At 40.1% G+C, this 26,436-nt stretch overlaps 4 protein-coding genes across 5 annotated transcripts in view; 2 read left to right on the top strand and 2 right to left on the bottom strand.

Annotated features, from left to right (window-relative positions):
* The window catches only part of LOC128875016 (uncharacterized), a 14,069-nt gene extending 5,137 nt beyond the window's left edge, over positions 1–8,932 (top strand). Inside the window, exons 2-4 of the mRNA XM_054120293.1 lie at positions 2,277–2,481; positions 2,811–2,959; positions 8,131–8,932. Of these exons, the coding sequence (XP_053976268.1) occupies positions 2,397–2,481; positions 2,811–2,959; positions 8,131–8,298 (402 nt within the window). The 5' untranslated portion in view covers positions 2,277–2,396 and the 3' untranslated portion in view covers positions 8,299–8,932. The remainder of the gene's footprint in view (positions 1–2,276; positions 2,482–2,810; positions 2,960–8,130) is intronic.
* Positions 8,933–15,999: 7,067 nt separating this feature from the next.
* On the bottom strand, positions 16,000–18,858 carry LOC128875042 (omega-amidase NIT2). The gene is made up of 6 exons (XM_054120351.1): positions 18,681–18,858; positions 18,423–18,569; positions 17,407–17,591; positions 17,091–17,259; positions 16,374–16,607; positions 16,000–16,189 (listed from the first exon to the last, which is right to left on the bottom strand). The coding sequence occupies exons 1-6, from the start codon at positions 18,724–18,726 to the stop codon at positions 16,098–16,100; spliced, it is 873 nt and encodes a 290-aa protein (XP_053976326.1). The 5' UTR covers positions 18,727–18,858; the 3' UTR covers positions 16,000–16,097.
* Positions 18,585–26,394, top strand: LOC128875040 (uncharacterized). Of its 2 annotated transcripts, none has more exons than XM_054120349.1 (2): positions 18,585–18,672; positions 24,286–26,394. In XM_054120349.1, the coding sequence occupies exon 2, from the start codon at positions 24,296–24,298 to the stop codon at positions 25,739–25,741; it is 1,446 nt and encodes a 481-aa protein (XP_053976324.1). In that variant the 5' UTR covers positions 18,585–18,672; positions 24,286–24,295; the 3' UTR covers positions 25,742–26,394. The 2 variants fall into 2 exon arrangements, with proteins under 2 accessions (XP_053976324.1, XP_053976323.1); XM_054120348.1 differs by lacking the exon at positions 18,585–18,672 and adding an exon at positions 21,184–22,510.
* Positions 18,890–21,163, bottom strand: LOC128875041 (G-patch domain and KOW motifs-containing protein). Its single transcript, XM_054120350.1, has 5 exons — positions 20,832–21,163; positions 20,290–20,650; positions 20,113–20,216; positions 19,697–20,004; positions 18,890–19,491 (listed from the first exon to the last, which is right to left on the bottom strand). Exons 1-5 carry the CDS (start codon positions 20,972–20,974, stop codon positions 18,986–18,988), a joined length of 1,422 nt encoding a protein of 473 aa, XP_053976325.1. The 5' UTR covers positions 20,975–21,163; the 3' UTR covers positions 18,890–18,985.
* Positions 26,395–26,436: the final 42 nt, after the last annotated feature.

Below are 26,436 nucleotides of genomic sequence, written 5' to 3' on the forward strand. Positions count from 1 at the left end.
GATTTGGATGAAACTTGGTATAAAGGGGTTTTTGGGGTCGCTGATTCGAAATCCGAACTAAAAATTTAGAAATCCAAAATGGCGGATCCGATATAGCGGATCAAAATGTGAAAAGTGGCTGGATTTGGATGAAACTGGGTGTACAGCAGTTTTTGGTATCCCTACTTTCTCGGTGTCGTGATGAAAAGTTTCACTTTAAAAATGGGGGAGAGGGAAAATGATAAGAAAAATGTGGAGGCTTTTCTAACGAGTTTGATTCTCTGAAACGCGTCACCGCGTTACAGAATTGCCAGCACGCCTATTTCCGTGCTCTCGTTGTCGCGGTAACGGTTTTGCTCAACACAGAAAAAAAGAGACGAGTTTTAAAGAGGTGGCAGTACGCAGGTTTGCGCGCGACGCCGACGCTCGCGGTTGCACAAAAACCTTCTGGGAAAAACAAATGAAACCGAAACTACACTTAAAGTGGTACCATTCTTACTACAAAAAGTATAATTACATCTGTAATATTATATTACAAGAATTTTAAAACGTCTACCAATTATTGACATTTGTTTTTAGTTCAAATTAATGTGTGATACTGTAATATGTGTCAAAGAATACGTTTGACGATTTGCAAATACATCCGGTATTTCGCAAAGCGAAAGCCACCCTCGTGGTATTGCTTTACGTACCACTTGAGTATGCCACGAGTACTCCTCTGCATTCCTTCCACCAAGTATGCGAGCGCATATACTCGCAACTAGCATTTGCCCACTCTGGTTTTACAAGCAAGCTTTATTTTTGTTGGATATTTCTTCGAATCCTTACTGCCACCAAAATTTGTCATTTTAAAATGGAATACTTCTCCAACAGATTTCAACCCTCTTGTTCGATGTGGAAAATTGAAATTACAAATAAAAATAACGCGCTCGTAGCTGCCAGTGTCCCTGAAAAGTCATTCAAACAAAATGTTGCCATTTGTTTTCATAGCGTCGCGTGCGCGCATCAGTTATGACGCGTTTGGGAATGGCGTGCACCGGGCAAAATAATTGAACAAGCAGTCATTGCTACAGTCCACCGTCGGCCGACTAGCAAGTAGACAACAACTAATTTAATGGAATATTTAAATGCGAACTGAACGTCCAATATTAGCTGTTTGCATTATTTTTAGAACGAGATGGCCTCGTTACCGAGAATGGCGTACGCTAGCAGCATTTCAGTGAAACGATGATTAAAGTGACATTCTTCTTTTAATTACTCTATTCGCTATAGTAAAAAACAAAACGGGGTGCATGCACGAGGAACATGAGCCATTTCAAACATTTTATTTGCCACGTTTCCAATGTTGAGGCGTTGAATCTTTTGTAGTAAATGCAAGATCTGAAACTACTATAGATGTGCTCAATGCAATCACAGTTCATCTTTAAAATTACAAATAATGTTGAGTTTTAAATGAATAGTAATTAAAGTCACAAAATACGCTTTCAAGCGTGGTGGGAACACTGGGATGGTTCGGAGGCAGCTTGCACTTTCACAGATTAATTGCCAGAGAAAATGGAAACGAAAATGAGATGTTTGAGATGAGATTCTCGTGGACACGTTGAACGAGCTCCCGCCCTCGCGTAAAAGATGCAAAATGATATTAGGGAAGCACAGCGAACCCTCGGCGCTAGTAAACGATTCAAGAAAGCAGACGCGAGGTAACGGAACGCTGGTACTTGAAAGATAAACGCACAATTTTCCTGCTACTTTGTTCGCCAGTTATCAAGTAAAAGACTTCCGAGGAAGTCGCCCTAGGGAACTTGTTTCCATCCCCTCGAAGCGATCTCGTCGAGGGTTGCGACATGGATTCTACGGATCGCATGGGTTTATTACGCGAATGTCTTTTTATCGCTGGTTTCCAGACTTACTGTTTGCACGCATTTCTTACTATTTTTTCAATTCAGGTGAACATTTTTTTGGCGAACACTTTAACAACGATTTTTACAAACTTTTCCAAAAGTATCAAGTCACGTTCGAGCTTCTAGAAACAAAAATTAATTAACACGAATTATCGAATAATACACAAATTTCCAGTCATTTGGCCACGTGTCGAAAAATGTTCCAAAAACTGTTGCATTCTCAAAGTGTTTGAGCTTATCCAGAAACCCCCAGCGATGATTGGAGGCATTTTGGGGCAATCGAGTCGGTTAAGGTCGCGCGCGACCATTATCCCGCGTTAGGATCAATCACGAGAATCCCACGCGAAATTGATCCAACGATGAGGAGAACGTGTTATTCTGATTTCTGTCGGACAGATAACATGCTCCTGGCTGCAGTGCGTGGACGGAGCTTGGTGGAATAGTCGGTGCTCGTCGATTCACAGCGGCTGGGAATCACTCGGCAGCTTCGTCCTTTCCCGACGACAATCGAGGACCATGAAGATATCTTCGAGCCTCCACTCGAGGATCCTCGCCTGGATTTTCTGCCTGTTCGCTGTTCTCCTGCTTCCTTCCAGGACAAGTGAGTAGAACCGATCGATGGGGAAACGAAATTAGAGGGTGCAAGATTACGCGAGTGTTGCAGTATACTTGTACGCATTTGCACGATAGTTGTAGTTCAATAATTGTTACTGAATTACTTTCGCTAACCTAGACTTAGACTTTTCTGATATAGACTTAAACTCTTCGCGAACAGAGAACAATTTTTAAAGGATGTCATGCTTGGTGCACTTAGCACGGCTGTGCAGCTGCAATGCAGAGAACGCGAATAAAAGTTTGCCATACTGTGGCCTTTGCAATTACATCACGGACGATCGTTTAAGACTGGTATTCAGGGGAGACTCGTTTCAGGCGCCTTGTGGGAAAACTGCACTGACTTCCTGGGTGAAACGGTCAAACACGGTCTCCTCTATGTGCCAGGACCTGCGGTTTGCAGTCTCTGTGTTTGCTATCATTCGGAGCCAATGTGGTGTAAAGCTATCTACTGCACGCCACCCTACGTAAGTACGCCCATTGTAGCAAGCGTTACACCTCCACCCTCTTCCACTTCTCTTTCCAAATGTTTTTATCTGCTGAAAGCGAGGTACCAAAGTATTTTCATGTCCCACGTTTCTAGCTCAAGTTTCGGACTCCTCTTGAATCGAGCGTTTCTGAAAGAGTATCTTGTTCTCTTGATGTACATTGAACCGTGGACTGAATAACGAATAACGTGCAGGATGTTCCTTGGAGCAATCCAAAAATTTTTCCAAAAGGTCCCGAAAGGTTCCAAAGGTCTTTTATTAAATCGTATTAAATAGATTCAATGGAGAACTACGTCTATTTAAGAAAAGGGTGTTTTTTAACTTTACTCACAGGTTCATTAAAAGTTACGAAGCATCGTCTCATGCTATTCCAATCGATTTACATTGGAGTTTATTTACAGAGTTCTCGAAGTGAATCTAGTTTCACGAATCACTCTATACAAAGAAATCTTCGTTTCCTTGAAGATCCGTTTGCGAGAATATTTCCTAATAATTGGAGTGCCGAAGTTATTAAGAAGATCGATATACACCTGTAACTAGAACTGGGTTACCCATTTATTATTTACATCTACCTTCCTTTTATATTCCATTCACTCGCTATTATCTCACGTGTCAACCGAGTTTTTTAAACTGTAAACTTCGCGATCCATTTAGTAAAATACACCCTACCGCTTTCGCCACCAATTTACACGACACCTTGCGTATTATGGCTGAGAGAAATAATTCAACCGACGATGATCGAGGTTCGATGCCGGAGCGAGAAATGTTCGAGCCTGAACTTTTCCATTTTCCGTATTCCCTCTCGCCTCTATTCACTTATTATTCGTCGAAATACGCTCGGGAACTAATGAACGGGGCTGCATATGGGTCGTTGGGAAAAAGAGAAATGTTATTTCAAGCGTGACGAAATTGAGCCGCATCGAGGCGCACGGAATCGATTACGCGACACGGATGCGACCGGTGTAAATGATTTTAATGAGCTCGCTTTCCGCGGATGAGAATTACGGATTCTCGACTGCCCGGGTCGTCGTTGAATCGTCGGGAAAATATCACCGAATTAACGGGTCAATTACTCGTCACTCGTACGAACCAAAGGGGGGCGAGAACGTCTTGTCCTCGAACCCACGACGTCTCCAACCCCGCGGCCCGTGAAATTGCCGGATAATTTTAATTAAATCCCGAATTAAAGAGTCCACTCGACCCAACGTGTTTTCCCTGGTGACCGTGGCGAAGCTTCTCTTTCAATTTTTACATCACCGAAACCTTGCGAGAACCTTCCCTTTGTCAAAAGTGGCCTAATCTTCTAACGCGTTACAATATTTTTCGGGGTGATACGTAAGGATTCGCTGAAACAGCACGTGTATCGATGGAATTCTGTAGTATACGATTGAATGGAATTGCCAGAAACGGAAACGGTCGAGAATAATCGTTATAATTCGAAAACGTTCGAGCGATAATATAATTTCCTGTGAGAGGTAATTGATTCCTGGAGGAAACTTAAATCACTGCGTCATGGAAAACGGAAGAAGACGTTAGTCAACGCCAATTTTGCCTGAGACGGTTAAGACAAATTCAGTTGACATTGCTTCCTGAAACTGTTTCGACTCGTGGAGTCTATAATGTCAACCCTCGCACTACAAAGGGGGCGTACTTTAAGCCCTAGATATTACTACCCACATAACGTCTTTTTTTTCTAAAGATAAGTTTATCACGATGTAAGTAAAAAGCTTGATAGATGAAGTGGGATTTTAAAGATAAGTAGAGTCGATGTTTTCATGTCATGCTAGGTGGTTTGTAAATCGGTCGTAGATCAAGAAGCTTTACCAAAGACGGCCCGCATAAAGTCTTCAAGTGTCGAGGAAAAACCAAGCTACGATTCTCCAAGCTGAATTACACGAAAGTCAAAATTCAATCGCAACATAGAATACTGGTTACTTAGGGGAATATGTATATTTCAATTCGCATTCCTTCCGCACGAACCGATTCGTTCGATCGATTCGCGTGAAATACGGACGGGAAAATTGAAATGCAAAATCCACGCGTGCGGGCGACACTTTAGATGGAAAATTTGATAGCAAGATTACCGTATATCGATTTCCAAGAAAACTTTAATCTAACTACGAACCGAGTTATTTTTATCAAAGAGGCCGTTTTCCTTTTCGTCCAAGTACAATTTAAAATGCACAAGCGTTTCACGAAAACTTGGATCATTAATAAGAGCATTTTATTTTCATCTTGTGCTTTTTTCGACGCCTACTGATGTAGGTGAATATACAAATTTCTTTTTACAGTATTATTTGACTACAGATAATCAAATACTCGAAGCTTATTTATACTATTCAGACTACAAAAATGGAAAGTGTGCAAAGTACAAACCGTTCGGATTTGCTTTGTGTGGCTTTAAATCCCAGCAATCTCGCGAACGTCACGCAATGAATATCCAGGGTACAACGCGCATTTTCATCCGATCCCATAATTTTTCTTTTTAACAGCGTTTGGTCGATTTCCGTTTTAATCGTGTGGTAAACGTAAATTTGCCCTTGCAACTGTCTGACATGAAAGGCTTTCAGAGAACAAGCCCTAGACTGAAAACGGGTAAATGAAGTTTAGAGTTTGTGACGTTGGAAAGCGTGTGAAAGTCGAGCGTTTTAATTTGGTAGCAAACGTTAATTGGAAACGCAAAACTACGGTTCGGACTGTGAAGTATTCGATTTCGAAATTTGATTAGAATTATTATGGTAGAATTCAACGATGGAAGCTTGTTTGTGTGAATTAACGCAGCAATTCAACAATGATTCAATTACAGGTATCGTGGCGTTTTCTAAACTCTATAAAGATAACAATAACGCGTAGTTTATTTGTGTACTCGAAACAAGTGTAACTTTAACTTTCGTCAATGCTTTGTTAGTTACGGTCAGGAATTCGCCTGGTTGAAACGTAAACAGCAGCCGCCTAAGGTTAAAGATTATTTTCCTTGAGTGGCCAATTAAAGACGCTTCCGTGGCTAAGTAGGTGTAGCGTTTTCACGAATGTTTCTGTAAGCAGGAAACTAACTTGTTTACGAATCGACGTAACGCGATTGCCGTCGCTGGTAATATGGTTAGTAATCGCTTTATTGAATTTTCACTTACTATGACATCGTCGAGTCACCTAACGAGATTTTTCTACCCGCGGGACTTTGTGCTGTCATAACCTGGCGTGCTTTCTGAGCTTCCGCCTAGGCGCCAAGCTTTCCAATATCTGCATGAAATTGATCCTTCCTTCCGTTAGAAAATCATAGAGTTAATTTGTATCAATCAACTTGGTTCAGGGGATATCACGTAGAAAGCAAACCACTTTAACGCGAGTTACGACGTGGCTGTTAGTATGTTAAATATGAGAAGGATTTTTAATCTATTTTACTGTAAAAAAAAGTCGTAGAAACACTACGTTCCCTTTTACTTTACAATGTTTGAAAAGAGAAAATGACACAGATTTCTCTGCAAGTACAAGGTAGGGTTTGATCGTAATCTTGGTTGGGAGCAATCGTTTAACTTCCGCTTAAACGCCTCCGAATCACGTAGTACGCGTGTTGTTCCCGTTGCACGATATCCAGGCCAATAGCCCTGCATGCGACGAGTTTTATGCTAATCTTGGGCAATTACAATATCTTTCTACCGTTTACAAGAAACGATGGAACTGGCAGTTGTGTGCCCGTCGACTCAAGGATGCTCGAATCTTACGATAGTTCCAAACGAATATTTTCACTAAAAATACTCTCTTTATTAAATATAAGTAAGACACGCTCGTTTTTAATTTGGAAAAAGCTCATAAATCCTAGCCACTGTGGCTTTGTGCCTAATGGACGATGCGAATGTATTTCAAACTTTTTGGCAGCGAGGCATGTTTCATCGTAGCCTATTCACATTTTTTTCTCTGTAGCTCTATACGTATTCTATCGTTTCTCCCGCGAACAGGAATGAACTTTTAAATAATTTCGCATAGTTGCCCACGATTAAATGCTCAATAAGATACGAGGCCACTGCGGATGAATTGTGCGGACTGCAGCAATAGCAGACGCAGCATCGAGTCGTTTTTGGGACGGGCTACACTCTTGGTTTGTGTATTTGTTAATGAAATTAAATATTTAAATATTAAATATTTGTATGTTCCATATATTTTTATTCCGTCTTGCACGTACGGACAATCCTGCCAGCCGCAATCGGGAGATCTGTCTCAGTACAGAGTTGGCATAAGGCGAAGTGCAGGCTTCGAGCCAAGGATTCATAGGTGTCAACATGTGTGTGTGTGCATGGATGTGTTGCTACTCGAGTTTTCTTCTAAGGACCCGACGCGACGGTCTGAAAATATTCTCCTGAATGCGCAGCTCGACATCGATATTTCGCCTCCTTGATAATACATCGAGTACAGATGAATGACGCGCGCACTGATACGATTGATTATACAAGATGCTTGTACAGTGGCTTTGGAATGTTGGGATACGCCCCGAGGCTCAAAATTAACGAAGGTGACTCGATGAATATTGGCAGCCGAAACTTCCTTCTTTTCGAAAAGTGGTTACTTCAGATTGTGACATGAATAAAACATTCTGTTATACCCATTCTGTCTTTAAAAGCAGTTATATAATAGCGAGTGAATGTTAGAAAAGATGAACTGCGATGGTAACTCTGTAATCGTTACGAGTATCAGCCCTGAACTTTCTGGTTGTATCTTCTTCCATTTTGGTTTACATCGCTGTGGCAGATAGTATTTATAATCAATCAAACACACGATGCACTCGAAAACTAAATACCTCTGAAACCAATTTTTGATTCCAAGGCTGCCAAAAAGAATCGTCTACTCATCTCATGTTTAACCGCCTCTGAATGCAACGCGTCAAGCCCAGGAACACCGTTGACGACTTTAAGCCCCTTAATTACTTCTATAAAAGCGACGCGAATTCGTTAGGAATCGTTAAAACTAATTTCTTGGAAATTATCCTCCAGAGAATGGAGCTCTCAAAGTGAAAAAGAATCGGTTGTCTCGAACGTCTGGTTCGTTTGCTACTCTATCCCGACCTTCTATCATCTTTCCGTTCCGCGTGGCCTGGATTCCCAAACGCTGGAGCGTCGTTCCATGGTAATTGACCGACAATCGATCTTCTGTCACAGAAATGCAAGAGGTTTCGAGTTGGCGAACGTTGCTGCGAGTTCGAGTGCCTGGACGGCTCAGACGAGGAGTGGACCGAGTCGGACAGGATCATCGCTGCATCCTCGGGGATCCAGAAGCAGAGTGCAGTTTGGATGATGGGTTTGATCGCCTTACTGAAGGCGCTCTAGTTCTCAGAATTGAAAACCACCCGGACGCGTCAATCAGAATGTCAACGACGGTGAAGACGAGCACCAGGGATAGGGGAAGGTACAGTGTAGTCAGGGCTGGATTAAGGCATGGACTTTAGGGGCTACAGCCCGTGAACCTTCACCAAGAGTCACCTTCGGGCTACGGACTGTTTATGTATAATATTCACGCGGATGCTGGACGTCGGGTCAGTTTGACCCATAATGATATTATTTCTGTACGCATTCAGGATGGAAGTTTTAGATCAGATTTTTACATTATTACATTTTTAAATCACTTTGATTTTATGTGTAGGGGCAAATTCTATTCGGTTGGCATGAATTATTTTCCTGAATATAATGTTTATTTTTCTTACTTCGTATCCTCTTCGGGAATAAATAAAATACATTCGCTCCCAACGCACGAGTGTAGAACGGAGCTAACTAACTTGAATTTGCCCCTGCAACTAAAAACACACTCGAAAGTGAACTGAATTCGAATTACTTCTTTGTGTTTGAAGAAAGAAATTCCTTTCAGTTTTAGTGATAATAAGAAATGTTTGAAGGTGAGAAAACTATATTTGCCAAGTGTTATATAAATGAATAGTCTTGTAAAAATAAATTTAATTTTCCTTTACCATTTTTGTTTTCTTTTGATATTATTATCGGGGGCCTCGCAGTATCTGTAGCCCAGGGGTCTACGAGATCTTAATCCGGCGCTGGGTGTAACAAGCTGACGATGAAACGACGCGTTTAGTCGGATGATTATGATCCCTTGAGGAGGAATGCGTCGCGATCATGGAACTGGGCTCAGACACGAGACCGTTTCATGTTTCGAAGGCTGCAGGTAATTGCTCTTTCGTTTTTTGTTGTCGAATACTTTGCGATTCGTATCGTAGTTGGACGCTGATTAATCCTTTGCAGTTGAGATGGGATTGTAGGGGATCGGGTGGTACGCTTATTTTAGTTTAAACAACTCAGGATGAAATTATTATGGGGTTTCGTAAGGATAAGACTGGCGAGAAACTGTAATTGTTCGTAGCTCTTCTGTTGACTTGGTTTCTTGGTCAGTACACGGATTAAAGAGACTAAACGGTGTCGAGTAATTTTTGCGTAATCGCAGACGTCATTGAAAACGTCTCAAGTAATACGATGCCTTCCACAGATCAATGTCTCAGCTTTGCACAGTACATTCATCGCAAAAGAACTCGTCCAAACTATAAGTAATAGTTGTATCATAGTCCAAACTATAATTAATAATGCAATGGAATTTTATCGGGATGAGAATTGTCGTAACGATACGAATTAGACCAACCAGCGACACATTTACAACGAATTTTATTCGCGGCAAATTGTCCGAACGAAAATGTCGTCTTCCTTCCTCGACGAAGGTCCCTGATAGCGACGTTATCCTCTTTACCGAGGCGTTTCATGGCTGATGGACGATGGCGTGCGCTGTCGCCGTCGAAACTGCATAATCAGCCCTTCGGGGGCGACTATGGGCGAAGGTTGCGCTACAGAAAGGTTTATTTTTTCATTCACGTGATAACAAAGATGTGATAACGACGTCTGGTCGGGAGAAACAATTGTTCGTCGACGACGTACGCGAACGTAGCGATCCTTCCCATCGTTAGAGCTTCGTTGATTGCCCTTTCGTCGAAAGGTTCGCTCGAGGCGGTTTCGATCGAATCTCGATCGGGATCATCGGATGGAAAGGCTTGGGTTCGTCGAGCATAGTGTTTGACGCTTTAGCAGTAAGCCACTTTTAAAGTTCAGTACCGGCATCCACGGCTGAATGAACTTCAACCCTTTTGGAATCCCTTTTTGGACACTTTCGTTCGACGGACTGACGAGCAGCTTTATCCAAGAACCTTGAAATTAAATTAATTATGTTTAGACATAATATTTTCAGGGAAAGGTAATTTGCCTTCACGTTGATATCTTAACGGTGAGAATGAAGACAAACACGCCATGTTATGCAGTAACGAAGCGTTCCTGGCTTGTCGTGATTAGTTGAACTTTGTATTTTTATTTCTTTTAAGTCAATAGCGATGCGTAAATCGACAATGTCGCGGGCCTAATTCCGTGATAACGATCACTCTCATTTCAATTATTTTAATCGAGTTACATAATTCTTAGAAATTTCAGTCGATTTCAATGTTTGATTCGCGAGCCACGTAAGCAAATTGAACGATGCTTTTTTTGGGCTAACGTTATGTCGCAGGTACGCGGTATAGTTAGTCTGGTAAGGTTTCATTTGGCCTATCATGAAATTATCCGTGTCACGCAATTAAGCGAGCTCCGCTCGATGTAGTGGTTCTCAATCCCCAAGACTTCGACAATTATCGATCACTGAACAATTTTCTTTGAGCGAAACCAGCCTTGGGAGATCTGATAACTGTAAATAATTACTTGAAGTTGGGTTAGGTTACGAGAACCACTGCTTCGGGATAAAGTTTCTAAATAAATTCATTTTCAACCGTCCTTCGTTGGCAATCCAATATCCAACGTGATTTTTAAAGTGGTTAGCGGAAAATTTGTTTGGATTTGTCGACTCACTGAGAAATACTTCTACGAGATAAAGTTTCCGAACAAATTTGTTTTCGCTTGGTCGCCTTTTGCTCTTTTCGAAGCGTCCGAGATATCGCAAGAGTCGGACTAAGACTGATTTCCTTCAAAAACATTCTGAAAAACATCTAACGTAAAGCCACGTACGTTCCTGCGCTATTTATTCGAAGCATCGTTTCTCAAATTAAACAAGCATCTTTCAATTTAAATTCCATCCAAGTATTTACTTTCAAGTTCCCTTGAATTTCAACAATTTTTCAAATATCACGCAATACTTGGAGAAGTAGAGCTCCAGTACTTTCCAAGTGAAAATCACGCGAAGTGAATCTATTAAGGGAGTCCCACACCGCACATGGGAACGTGGTTTAACGAGATGGTGCAGCTTTTGAAATGCCTCAGCGCGTTCTTGATTCTCGTTTTCCAAAGTTGGATCGTAAGTATGCGAGATTTATCGAAGATGGCGCGAATTGGACGCATACTCGAAAGGAATGCTTGTTCGGCAGGCCAAGGCGATGGGATCGAGATCGTTTAATTAATTTCGATCGAATCCATCTATTTGTTGGACGGCCTACGCGTTTCCAATGGCCGAACATATTATTCCTGAAGTGAGAAAACGGGACGGAAGGGAAATGGATCGCGGTACCAGGGCTACTTTTAAACGATAACAATAAACTTGTAGGACCCAAACAGACGACACAAAAGATACGCATCGATATTTAATCGAGTGCAATTCGGCGTACGCCTAATCAGGACACTGTACCATTGAGTATTATAAGCACGAGTATGGAGTGCCGATTGTAACTTCCGTGTTATCGATGTTCGTATCAGCAACGGCTACCGGTTGACTCTGTCAGAGCCAGATATGTATCATAGATTTTTTGGGATATTAGCCACGTCTTTGAACCATCGGATGAAACGAACTAAATATAGCTGCATTGCACGTGGAATAGAAATAAGAAACGTCTTTGCTCAATACGAATTCAATATTTGATTCAAAATATACCTTAAATGTATCGTTAGCTAATACATCTAGATCTGTCGAGAGATAAACGTTCTTATTCCTATTACCAGCTACATTTACTTTACTTCATCCATGAGGAACCACTATAAACGAATTATACGTATTTTCTACGTGTACGGAGGTGTATATTACGCGATGCATATACCGTGTGTACATATTCTTGGTACTCGGAATACGGAATCATAAACGTAATACTTTGGAGCGGATGGACATTTAGCAATGCAAAAGGAAAGTTTAGAGGTCGCCATTCACGCTCCGTATTTATGTACTCTAGGAATTTAATTGATAGCCATGCTCGAGGATTCTTATCGAGCAAAGATTGAGTATAGGCACGTGCTCAACTAAGTCTAGTAATAATTCATTGAATATGTAACATAGAATTTTAAGAACAGAGAGGGTTGCAGCGGACTCAATTTTAATAATATTATTACGTACACGTTAAGTACCGCGTTAACGAATCTTTCCTTTCCGTGTTAGCGGTGTCATTATCGATAATGATCACGTGGGGGCGATTTCTCGATGACGCTAGAAGATTTTCCGCGAACGCAGAACGGAGCTTCTTTTCAGAAATTATTCGACTTCATTTACGTTAATGGTGGCTAGGGCAATCATGGTCAATCGTGGACGACGAGTCGGTTCGAGACTAGGATGTTGAATAATATTTAACTAGTGGACTGCTAATACAGGTCAGATTACGTGTGATGGACTCGATTCATCTTTAAGATCCATTTTAAAGTTTCACGATTGATCTATGTACAATTTTCACGCAGAACTGCAGTGTTTTACTTTCCTTTAATGCATGGTGTACATTGATTTACGTCGTTTACCGCGAAGAACGTTGGATAATATTTATTATAGTACCGTGACTGGACTCATAATAAAAGTCAAACTACAGAGCTCGAGTCTATATATCCTGGAGATTCAAGCACGATACGCAAAACTTTATTCAACACTCTGGACCGTGAATACTGATCCACGCTGACCCACTTCAAGACACGAAGATTTGTGGTAGTCAATGTTTGAACGAATCTAATTTCAAACAAGTCTTGCTTGAATATGTTTTCTATATTAATAATATTTATAGCTATGGTATTACGACAATTGTTACAATACAATTATATTCCTGTTTAATTCTTGTCACAATGCTATGAGAGCACAGAAAAGTCCAGTGCCGATCATGGAACGATTACAATCCGATTGTTACCGGTAACGAGATCGAATTATTTTAATTATACGATAATCCACACCGTTAACGTAAATGAGGTTTCGTTGTTCCGCGACATGACTATACGTAAGAATATGTTGGTACTGTGGTAACAGTAACTACGTCGCGTTATTCATACGTCTTTTTCTTTCGCTCCAGGTGCAGTCTTAATGAGGCTAACAGGTCTGGAACAGTCGTTAAAAATCCGAGTCTCGTCGACAAAATTAAAATATTAAATTGTATATGAAACCGTGGAAAAAAGAATTCGCGCAGTCTCTGTTTTATTCATGCGCGCATGGATAATTCGAATTCAGCCGGTTCGCGGGAGCTGAATTTTCAGCCGTCGCGTCATAGCAAAAGAACATCGCCTCTGACTCCATTGAACGGACAACGAATTTCCTTTGCGAGGCCTGGCGAACGGTGAACCGTCGAGGTTGCTCTAACGCGCGAATAACTGGTTTCCTTGAATCGTTAAATTTTCATTTCAGCCGCGATGCATGTACCCGGCAATTTAAATTGCAGAGGAGACAGCGAAAGGAAGCGTGCTTTCGGGCGTATACTAATTTTTCCTTTGTGAAACGCAACAGCGTTGAATCATTCGCTATGCGCTATTCCTCACGCATACAATTTCCAGGGTATTTTTCTGGTTTCCCACTTAATTCTGTTTTTGTTCTCAGGAAAGATTTTGTCGTTTTAACGCCCACGTTCGTCGAGCACCCTTCTTTGCTCAGCGTGCAGCGATTTTAATTCGTGCACGCTTCGCGGGAAAATAAAACGGCAACGCCTTGGGCAGGTGTCGCGAGGCTCAATGTTTCGACACTCACGACTCTGGATTTATTCCATCTTCATGTATACGATTTCTTGTTAACCGATAAAGTTTTAAAAAGAATTACATCTCAAAGTGTATTAGAGTTTCTTTTAGAAATGATAAGATTTTAATGATATAACTTTACCAGTGACATTTTAATACGATGAATAGCACCGAAACTTTCTCATTCTAAGGGTTATTAAGTCAAACTCTCGAGGTCTTCATAAACGACGAGCACTTGGTCTAATTTATGGGACGTGAACTGCTATTTTAATTCTTGGTAATTCTTTCTTTTTCGATCTTAACAATCTTGACCAATCTGTTTCTTTGATTTCGGAAATATGTTTGGCATATTTTATACACATTTTGTTTCGTCCATATGATGGTATCGCTATGTTCTTCGAAAGATCGGAGGAGTTGTCAATTCAGGATCCTCTACTCGTCGTACAGGGTATTAATTAATTGTCCACCGTGTCCAAATCCAGTCCGAGCTTAACGTCCAGTATCTATGATGCCGCGACAATAGATCATCTCTATTTTATCGCGAGATAATGTCTTCGAGGGCACTACGATCGACGCATACGTCGCTCTGGATAATAACTCTGTACCGTCTACCTGCGTTTTTAATTGCATTAATTTTTGCAATTAGAAAGAGACAGCTACTTTTTGAGCACTATGAGCGCATCTTTCTTAATCTCGTTAATCCTCTCTTAAATTTTCCTTCCTTTAAACACGGGATGCCTCGATGGAATCGACGATCACGTGTACCAAATTGACGGCGCGAACGTCAGAACCCCGCGGCAGATAGGCACGTTCCGCATTCATTACGTATTTATAAAGGGCTGTCGATTCAACGGATGGTCGGGGTAAATTTAAATTGTAAATAGACGCATTGCAGATTTAAAGTAAAACCTGCGATAAGGGAGTATAGGGTATGCGCGAGATGGTTGGCTTTAAAAGAAAAATAAACGAAGACTTCGCGCGAGCGCGTAGTCTCCCAAAGTATTTATTTTTTATTTAAAAGTAAAGTAAACCGAGCCATTCGCGCTCGATATTTAAGCCCGTTTCCGATTAAGATATTACCGTAATTCCTAAAAAATCACAAAAGTCACGCGGTTCAAGTGAACGTATACATAAAACAGTTAGATTTTAAAAGAGAATATTTATCAGCAATGAATAACCAAAGGTATACAAAAATTCGACTTTAAAATGTATTTCTTCATTGGTCTGAACATTCTAAATTCTTGATACAGAATAATCAACAATGTTACAATTTTTATTAATACAGGATCATTTTTATCAAGATATGGATTTTGCCCATTTCTCATGCGAGTAAGTGAGTTGAAAAGTTGTCCTCGTAACAAGGGATTCGTTTCCGGACCGCTTGACTTTTGGGGCACGCTGTGTCGTTCGAGAACGTTCGTTACTCGAATCGATTGCTTCTTTTTTCGTCGAGGAGTTTCTGGCAAAGATATGTAACGCGTCCAACGAGAACTGTACACAGAGATACGAGGATAGTGTAACCTCTGTGAGTCTGATTGGAAAGCACAGCGTCCCGGGTCATTTCTGACCCAATTCGTCGATGCAAGGCGCACAGGGAATCGTTCGTGTCTCCCTTTACCTTCGTCAGGGTACAGAGCACGAACCATTTCCAGCTGACGACCAGAAGTGGCGTTTCTGGGTTTCAACGGCATCGCACTTTTGCTCTTTGACCTTTCCGTCGAGAAAGCTGTATATTAATCGTGATTAATCGACCAATTTCTCTAAGCTTGTACTTTAAATTAACGTTTACATGTAAAGAGAATTATTAATCTATTTCAGTTTAAATATTTAGACGATAGATTTAATATTGCTATGATACGTAACTACCTTTGATTGTGATTACATCGTTTTAACATCGAGGGGCCTTTTATGTATGACTAATCATTCCGAACCTATTACAAATTATAATAATTCATTCGATCTATATTAAATATATTGAAAGCAATCTGAGGCCACTGTTTTTTTTATCCCATCTACCTCCTTAACCCTTTTATTCTCGAATTATTAAACGAGTCTTTAAACAAATGTGAGAATGAAGGAATTAAATCATTCACAGGTAAGTAAGTTTCAATTTTAATTAATTAAATGTTTCATATTTTATTTAGTACAAAAAATATCGTTGCAAAGATTGTTCTTTAGCATGCTTAAAATTATCCGCTTCAATCCTTTTTCCAAACGGTGTCGTATAAATCCGTACGCCTCTGAGAGAACGTGGGTATTTGAGCTCTCACTTCATCAACGATCTTCAGATCTGAAAGAAAATATTATTAAGCCATTTTTATCAGGCAACCATACGAACATATTATAATAAATAGTATTGTAGTAATTGGGCGCAATGACGTCGTCGAAATAGACGAGAAGGAGTCGATAAATTAACGAGAGTGAAAATACGTTAGCCAACGGGTCCCATGTATCGGTGTAAAGTGGCAATTTACCTATATCGGCGACAACCATGTCCTCGACGGCATCTAGCTCGTGAAGAATTTCTCCCCAAGGGTTGGTTAACTGGGTATGCCCCCACGCGACGTAACCAGGCGGAGAACCACGAGCTGGTGATACGCAAGCGACGTATAATTGATTGTCATTTGCTCTGGAACGCTGCAGCAACGACCAGTGCAGTGGTCCCGTGGTCATATTGAACGCTGCTGGATATATCAGCATTTGGCAACCTGACCCACAGAAATAGGAAATATGTACACTCCGAATACCCTGGCTATTACAGTAATTTCTCAGTCCGCGTTCCGCGACTTACTTTAATCCCCGATGGTCCTCTATGGAAGCAATTCACATATTTGCCTACATTAGCTTTATTTCAAGCATGACATTGAATTGCTATTATACTCTTTCCTTTTGTATTTGTATTTTTAATAAGGGTGAGCCACATAAGGCCACGCGGATAACTCGTTTATTTTTAAAGATAGGCAATCCCTTTGCACTATGCTAAACTATGCTTCTGCCTTCTCCACAAAATAACTATAAATTCTGCCTTAAACATTCTTTTCCATCTATAAAAAATAAACGATTTATTCGGGTGACCTGTCGTAAATGCCCCACCCTGTATAGAACATAAGCGGATCATCCTTTGACACCCGTGTATCTGGCTTACACCAATAATACGGTTATTTTACGTTAACTTTTTACGTTCACTATACCTCTGTTTCGGTAAAGGCGTGCCATTTCTTCGAACCTGATGTCATAGCAAATGCCAACACCTATTTTGCACCCCTTCGCCTCGAACAACGTTAACGAATCGCCGGGACTCAGCGAATCGCTCTCACGGAAAGTCATTTTCCCTTTGATGTCGATGTCGAATAAATGCATCTTATAACAGAGTTATTATTCTATTTTATTAAATCGATACTATCTCTGTTACTTTATCGAGGATTTATTTACACAGTGGAAGAAAATGATACCCCCCCCCTCCCCACTGTGTCTAAGTTCGTTGGAACAAAAACAAGATTTGTTTACCTTCCTGTGCTTCGCTATCAGAGTACCATCAGGCGCCCAAATGGTGCACGTATTGTACAGTTTATCGGCTTCTCTTTCAGGTATCGTACCACCGATCACATACAGATTATTCTTTTTGGCCGCTTCTGACAGTGCGATACTTGTTTCGCCGTTGGGAATGCTCTCAGCGTATTTTGCAAAGTGTGCTACGTCGAGAAACATGAATAAAAAAGAACTATATATATCAAACCTCTTTGACAAAAAGCTTTCAACTCTTTTCGTTGCAATTATAGGGACATAAAAATATATAAATGCAAGTTTTTCCATTTGAGAACAGTAAACAATATATATTTTTATTATTTTCAATTATGAATTATCTTTAGATCGATAATTTTAAGTTTGAATACTTTAAGCTTAGCGCCAGAAATTGCAAGTACATCAAATTCAAAACAAAACTTCAAGATGAATATTAAATTCATGAATTCAACAAAATTGCGTTCTTATTCTATTCGATTAAACCTTTCTTAATTTTGATTAACTAAGAAAACGTTTTGTTATAAGAAAATATAATCTTTTTCTGGATAGATTATCAATCTAACCAGAAACATTTGAATACAATGTTCTAACACGACTATTTAAATTCAGAATTAATTTCTCAAACTTCAGACACTTAATTTATAATTCATATCACATTATTTAAATACTATGAATATTCAGTTAATTAATAGTCGAACAGTATTAGAATAGTATTTAAATTATATTCAATTCAGTTTACCGCCATATTCGAGTCACTCAACGACTTCGTCGGTACATTTCAAAGTGCGAAGAGGATTCTCTCGACAAAAATTATCACAAATACCTAATAATATTCATCAAAATTACCAAAATGAACCTTCTTCGCTATCCTAAAGTGCTTAACGTTATCAAAAGTGAGTATTTGACAAGAAACGTGATAATTAGAAGCAGAAATGAAGAAAGAAGCGTCATGGCCTTAAAACAAAATATATTTAGTATAAAGAATGATAAAAGAATATTACATGTTCCGTATGGTGAATTGAAGCATTCAGGTAGAGCTACAATGTCAGCCTCTTGTTGCTTCGCGCGTTCGATGTACGAAATTGCTCGTTGTACATTCGTAGTTTTATTTTCGCCAACGGCGAGCTGTACTAGCGCCAAACGAAGTGCTGAAAAGAATATTAGAAAAATTAAACACTTTTCGTACCATATTATACCTTTTACATACGAAATTCATGTATTTCGTGTGCAATATTCTAGAAAGAAATAAGTGTACGTACTCGACATTGTCCGCAGTCCTTGTTTCACGATATTCGTTCGTAGCATGATACTCTTTAAGGTTATGTACGTTCATTATCAAGTATTACGTAAGCATATTTCCATACTTCCAAATAATTGCAATCTAGTAATATAACTAGTTAAAAATAACGATTTCAATACATCAACTTATACTTACTGTAGGATCTTTTAATGAACTGGGGGAAGAACATACATTTGTAAAAATAAGTTTTTATTATAAAATGCGTATAAACAAAATTGTACAATTTGTCACGAAAGTAAAACACCAGAGCTTCTCTGAAAAGTGTTATCGTCTACTGGAAGATCGAGATTTTGATCTTCTTCGTTTTTTATGTTTTCGTTTGTCCATAGAATCTCTTGATTTTCTGTCCCTCGTTTTTTCCCTTTCTTTATCCTTTTTCTTATGCTTCTTACTAGACCTTTCCGAGGAATTGTCACGTTTCTTGTGCTTCTTCGATTTTTTTGATTTTTTCGCCTTTTTTAATTCGTAGGAGTCGCTGCTACCAGATCTGCTCCTCTCTTTCCTCCTTTTTTTCCCATGATCACTAGTGCTATCGTCATTGCTCTCAGAGTCTGAGTGTCTTTTCCTACTTTTCGATTTTTTTTCGTCTATTTTGCTATGTTTCTCCCTTTTATGCCTAGTACCTTTCTTTTTTTTTTCATCAGCAGTACTTTTGTTGTCATCTTCGCTACTTTCAGATTGTTCAGGAGAAGTTGATGCTCTTTTCTTAACTGTTTTATGCTTGATATCCTTGGTTTCTTTGTCTTTGTACTCTTCATACTTCTTTGCATCTGAAATCAACCCCATAACATACTAAAGGCTAAAATCTCTATATTTATCGTATGTTTTATGAAAAATAGAGACTTTTAAAACAAATCCTGTAGATGTTTCTAACTTCAAAAATTCATTTACATTTTTAAATAATTTTGTATAAATATCAGCCTAGTCTTGTTTGTTTTAAAAGCCTCTTAATGGAAAGTAACTGGTCGTACTAACTTAGAACTTTTGCATTTTTCGAATACTCGGACTTAGTTACTGGTTGCACCATGAATTCATTGACGGATATAATATTTCCCCCAAGAGCTAGTTTTATTATAAGTCTTCCTGCATCATCGTCGAATCCCTCTATCTGACCATAATTGTTGCTTTGTTTTCCAGCTATAATTTTCACAAAGGTTCCTTTTTCAATTTTAAGTTCTTCCTCTTGTTTTTTAGAATCTGAACTTTTTTTCTGTAATGTTAGTTTGTCTGCTCCGAGACCCATGCCTTTTGGACGTAATTCTGGTATAACAGCTGACACAATCCTGTAATGATAATAATCCAAACTTATAGAGTGAACAAAGTTCTCCAAGAATCTTCTAATATATATATTAAACATACAGCGACAATTTCATTTAAAATAAAGCGCGTACTTCTCATTTTTACCGATGCCTTTTCCAGGTTGCCATCCCATTCCTCGCAGCATTGCTACTCCAAAAGCATCAACAGGAATTTTTTCATAATCTTCTAATGAAGACTGAAAAAAGTAAAATGATTCTTGTTGTATTATAAGTAGAAAGAAAAATACAGAAGATGTAACAACGATATACCTGTTCTGTGCCTCTCAGTGATTGATCCTCTACCACTGGTAAAGTTAACGAGTTTGTTTCAGTTTGTTGTTTTTCATTAGACTTAAGATCTTCAATAATTTCTTTAGCTGCTTGTTCTTCTAAAGTAGCAGTTTTACTTTCACTATCTTCTCCTGGTTCTTGCTTTATTATCAAATTATCTTTTGGCAATGTGTTTCCATTTGTCAACTCTGGTTTTCCTTCCTGTTTAACATCTTCTATTTCCTCCTTTATTACCTTGGGTTCGAAAATATCAGCATCGATTTTATTAACAATCCTATCATGCCAGGTCTTTGAACCCAACAGAGGAATAACAAGAGGTTCTTCCTTTTTCTCTTCTTCGCTGGAATGAGAAACATTTCTCTTGTAAATTAATGATTCATTAATAGTAAGACCTTCCTTAATGGAGTATATTATAAACGACTGTTACAAAGATGTAAACAAAAAACATGTTCATTGTGTGGTTATTTGTATAGGTTAAGTTTAGGTTACATATTCATGTAAATTACCACTGTTTAACCTACCCTATAACTTTAATATTCTTCTCATCGAGACACTCGATATAATCGATCTTCTTTGGTTGCTGTGACACCAAAGTAGTCTTTAAAATAGGTTTCTTAAGTGATTTTGCGAAACCAAACGATATCTTCTTTCCCTCCTCTGCCATTTTTTCCGTAATCACAACACTCGGACTATAATTAATACATCTAAACTATAAATAAATATCCGCTTAAACTATTTACATCGACCCACGACTACGTTTCATTAATCGATTTAGAGAAAACTGCGAATTATTTAAACATCTTTAAAGTACTACGTCCACGAACGTTCACGAAAACGTAACGTTGAAAAGTCACTAGCAGATTGTACGCATTTACATGAAACGATCGTTTCCCTTGGAGCCGTGGCTCGATTGGCTGAATTTCTTAAAGGGACGTTCGCAATGCGCTGCGAAATAATTGATCGATTCAAAGGGAATCGAGAGACGTGGATCTGCATAAAATAATAAAAAACTAGGGTACACCTGTGATTTTACAAAACTTCTTCTTCGAGGTGTCAAATTATAATGAATTTTCTTTTCTCAACATTTACCAAACTCTGAAACATAATTAAATAGTCACTGGGGCAATTAAATGATTTTACTTCTAGAATTTGTTACATAATAAATTGTTGGTACATGGAGAACTTTTATTTGTCGTTATCCTTGTACTACAGGCTTTTGATTCTACCCTAATTTATGCACCGCAGCGCATGACAGCGCTATTATCTATTATGTTGCTCGCAATTCATTCAGCTCCATTCTATTTTCTGCCCACGCACTCTCCATTCCGCTTTTTCTTTATACTCGATAAATTAGTCTATAAAAAGGCAAAGTGAAAACGATTGCTTGTACACACATTGATGATTCCTGCGATAACAATTTTAGCGACAATGTTTTTCGTTCGTCATGATTGTACGTTGCCAAAGAACTTGTTTGGGGTGTGGCACTCCACCCCTTCAGATTTTCACTTATACAGATCTTGAAAAAATTCACTCGATGAAGAAACATTCATGCCTGGCTCGGATAACTCTTTGAACATATTGAAACACATTGAAACGTTTTACACCGAAAAATCTGAGAAGTTTTGGAAAATGTTCACGTTGCGTAAAAGATGTAGGAAGGTTGTGAAACAGAACGACACCTCTACAATTCACTTAATGTACATCGAAATGTAACTCTGCTGCCTTCGAATGTTCCTCAAAAATCGTCGCGAACATTCCAGTCGTCCCAAAATTTGCCCATCGTGATCTATCGATGTATCTTTGCACGTGCAATCGAAAAAGATGCGAGGTTCTCGTCGCACGTTCCTTGGAAACGGGTTTTCTGTAATTCCAGCGTAAAAGGTGTCGGGGTAACCCGTTATTCTACCCGTTTCGATAAACTTGGTTAAACGACGTTCTTCGATCCTCTTGGCGCGTCGCCGAGGAAGCCATTTACTTGTCTATCTTTCGGTGAAAGAACTACAGTTAAAAACGGCGACCAATTGAGAACGGTAGTTAAGGTGTCCCGAGGTAGAGGGGTGAGCGTGTTTCAACGACAACAGCACGGTATGCAGATACGAAGCCAGGGTAAACCGGGAAGCCGTAGTTCGCGGAGCGTAGTAATCGTAGTAGCTTCGGACAGTCAACGACATCCCGAAGCCGCTGACATTCTGGGATTCAGGTAAACTTTGTCTCTCATTTTTAACAATTGACTTTTCTTTCGTGCATCGTTTTCACATCCTATCTCGTCCCTGTTTCGTGCACTACCGATTCAAAATATGTGGACACTTGGCGTTTTTAATAAATCGGTGGTATACAATGGAAGTTATTCTTATACGATTTTAATAAAATAGGATTCCAACGATGTAGTGAAATTCATGAATCAATTTAATACCTTTTCAGACAGTTATTGGGACGAAGTGTTCTCATATTTTTGAATTTTAATTTCGACAATATCTTTGCGATACGATTCGTTCGTGTACAATTCATGTGATCCGATGCAATAGTATGGATTACATTAAAATAGTGCTTGAAACTCTAAACGAATCAATGGACCTGAAATCTTGTTTATATTTTATAAATGTAAATGCAAATTATTCCCATCTAGAATATTGTTCAAAGACTCGTGAATTCATTTAGGCGATACTTCGATTCGAAACGCGTATTATCAACGAAAAATGGCGTAATTAATACTATCCCCATAAGATCGTTTAATTACGATTGTCATCGCTCTATTGATAAGTCGTTAGACCGATTCACAACTCCCACGACCTTACGGTACTTCCCAGCTGTTGCTCGCCAATTATCGTTCCCCATCGCCGAAATCTCATTCCCAGACCTAGCAATTAAAAGACAGACCGAAATGTAATTGCAAAACAAAACGGTCCGCGTGCGACTGCTAACTGTAAAACAGAGAGCACAACCGTGCGATGCCTATGCTAACGGAGAAGATCCTCCTGAAGATTTGTTCCGCTATGCTAACGTACCTAAGAAGTCCTATTCTTTACTTCCTCGTTCGTATTTTTTTCGAGGCTACAATGGTAGCTTCGGTTCCTCATACCATGTAAGAAGCACACGCGTGAACCCAACGAGCATGCATGCGCATACTTGCTTTCAGACCTCCCTGGTTCTCGTCGTATCCAAATCGACACGGTTCATCGACTTCTAAATGAATCAGAGATAATGAAGATGAGATAACCTGAGTGCATCTTTTTTTCAAATCGAGGACTTTCCAAGTAGATTCATTACTGCTTTAAGAGGTGTATATTATTACATATACGTAGATTACATTATTTTAATATACATTTCTGAAAGCAGTGTTTCTTTATGATTCTTAAGAGCCAATAAAGTAAATGAAATTAGATTACTTTCCGTTTCAACATTGTCTTGTTACAAGAGTCAGTGTTTTTTAGAAGAATTTTTGTTGATTATAAACAGACACGATTTCAACGCATAGACTGACAATTCTCATAGAAAATTTCGTAACCGGAATGAGCATCCGATGGTGCATTGAACTCTCCCTGTTTCGTCGTTGCCCGAGCCCGAATGGTCGCCTAGTCTATTAGCAACTCGAATTCTAGTTCGATTTCACGTGGAAGAATGCCACCGTAAATGTAGTCGAGTGAACAATCAAGCGACCGGATCTACGTGTTGCCCGGAACTGGGTATAATACCGCGGAAACGGCTGGGAAATTATATTTGTTATGGAGAATCGGGCACTGGCGGTTCCACAGCCGAGGACGATCTCATCTGACTGCGTGGTTACCGGACGGAACGGTCATTAAACGTCTGTCGTCGTGTTTTTAGAATCCTACCGTTTCGGTGAAAGCTTCGACTGTCGTTTAAACACACGACCATGTTTACACCGCTACTAACAAAGAATTCCCTCCGTAGATAGACTATGTGGTATTTATAATTCTGTTAACCGAATGCTGACATTGTCCCCGTTTCTTCTAGATAAACAAACATGCGTCTGCTCTTCAAAATCTACCCGTTGCTATCGCTACTAACGGAAATCAACGCAACAGGGATAGGCAAAGCATGGCAGGTTCTTCCTCAGGCTAACGATCATTGGAGTCACTCGTCGTGGCCACGCTCCGACGCTTCCGCGTTTGAAGTTCGCAGCGTGAGCGGCGTGGGACGTCTAGACCCTCTGGAAACCGCCCAGAGGGTCTCAAAATTCGATAAAATCGAACCAAACGATCTTGCTCTATCCGAGCATTTCTCAGAGGACGCCTCAGTTTCGCGCAAGCTACACGAAAATCGGGACGAAGCTGGCGATGTATTCGAGGACAAAGTCTTCAAGGCGGGAATCGTGATGACGGTTCTACGGCCAGAGGACAGCGGAGATTCGCTGAAAGATGTAAAAGAAGTGAAAGGCATGTCCAGAGTTCGTCGTGACGCGGAAAACGAGACAAAAATGGAGCAGATCGCCAGTTCGAAGAACGTTAGAGAGGTTCGATTGAGCTCACCGGAGACTTGGTCTCAGGTCTCGACTCAGCCGCTATCCGTAGAGTTCTCCCGTCGCGGTGGATTGGACCAGATGATCCAACAGACAATGGACGACGAGGACACTTCAAATGCTAGAAGCTACCACGCTCCACGCGCTGACTTCGTGACCAGTCATCACAGGAGGAGCTACGATCATCGAGAAGCACGAGACATGCCCGTGACCAGAGGGTACGACGAGTACGACTTCCCCTGGTACAGAAACGCCGTGAGAGAACGGGACTACGACCCTCTGGCCTACCGTCGTGGATACAGCTACTACTACCCCGACCGTTATAGGATGGAGAGAGACTTCTACATGCGTCTGCCTCAGGATTACTCCTATTACTACGATCGATACAGGGACGAGGATATGGACCTCTACGGAAGAAGCAGACCCACCCCCAAACCCAAGAGGATCATCTACTATGCGACGCTCCCAGAGATCGTCAGGAAGCCAGTGGATCTCAGAAACTATCCCAGGCCCTACGACGCGACCAGAACGCCAGTTTCGAGGGATGGCTCCTATAAACGCATTCCAGGGAACGTGGACCCTAGCAGATACAGATACAGACACCTGTACGACGGTTACGATAACTATGCAAAGAGATCCAGCTTCGCAGATCGAACTTACTCTTATCCCGATGACGAGAGTCGACGCAAAGCGACGCTGGAGAGTCTTCGAAACAACGACCCGTTCGATCAGAGCACCGATAGGAAGTTGGCTAATCAGATCTCGGTTAGGAACGATGGGAAACTGCCTTGGCCAGTGCAGATCGGGACTGAGGTCAGCGTAAAGGACGATGAAAGGATCCCTGGAAGGAAGATCTTCGGGGAGAATAACGGATACGAGAGATTCCAGAGCGCACAGCTGCAGAAAGCGCCGGATGCTACTGGCTCCAGCGAACTTCAGAGCGACAATTGAATCCTGAACGAATTCTTTTCACAATTTTACAGTTGAATCGATGGAAGAATTGACTCGAGTGATCTGTCACTCCTCCTGACAGAAAGAATTTGTTTTGTTATATTAGAACGAACCAAAAGTTTCATCCTTCTTTCTACGTTTACCTCTTCCGAGCCAAATTTCATTTCATTTTTCAGGAAGATTAAAAAATCGTACAATGCTTGTAAACGTTGGCATCAGACGAGTATTTTGTGTAACTCTTTCCACTACCCGAGTCGATTCTTCCATGGACCCGATTGGAATAGGTAATTTTGAGAAGAAATTTTTGATCACTGTTCACTTTGATACGAAACTTTTTTTCTACGTAATTTTGGTTGAGAGTATCGAGTATGTTCGTATATCATTCAGGACGCTAGGAAATCGTACTTGCTTTACAAGTGCAAAGTATAATTAAACGTATTGTGATCTACGGAATCTCCGTTCATTTTCCTACTTATTTATGAACGCTATTTATGAACTATAAACATATTACTCGTGGCGTTTCACGCACTTTATTTAAAGAGGAACGTCGATCGCATTAATATTTTCTACTATGTTATCATAGCGACTCTATAAGTATACTCTTCATTGTACCAAATACATTGTCTAAAGAAACTTACCCAATTTGTATTCCTTTAGAAATATTTAACGAGTTAATATAAAAAACTAAAGCAAAT

This window comes from Hylaeus volcanicus, chromosome 4, assembly GCF_026283585.1.
Source record: "Hylaeus volcanicus isolate JK05 chromosome 4, UHH_iyHylVolc1.0_haploid, whole genome shotgun sequence".
Taxonomy (NCBI): Eukaryota; Metazoa; Arthropoda; class Insecta; order Hymenoptera; family Colletidae; genus Hylaeus; species Hylaeus volcanicus.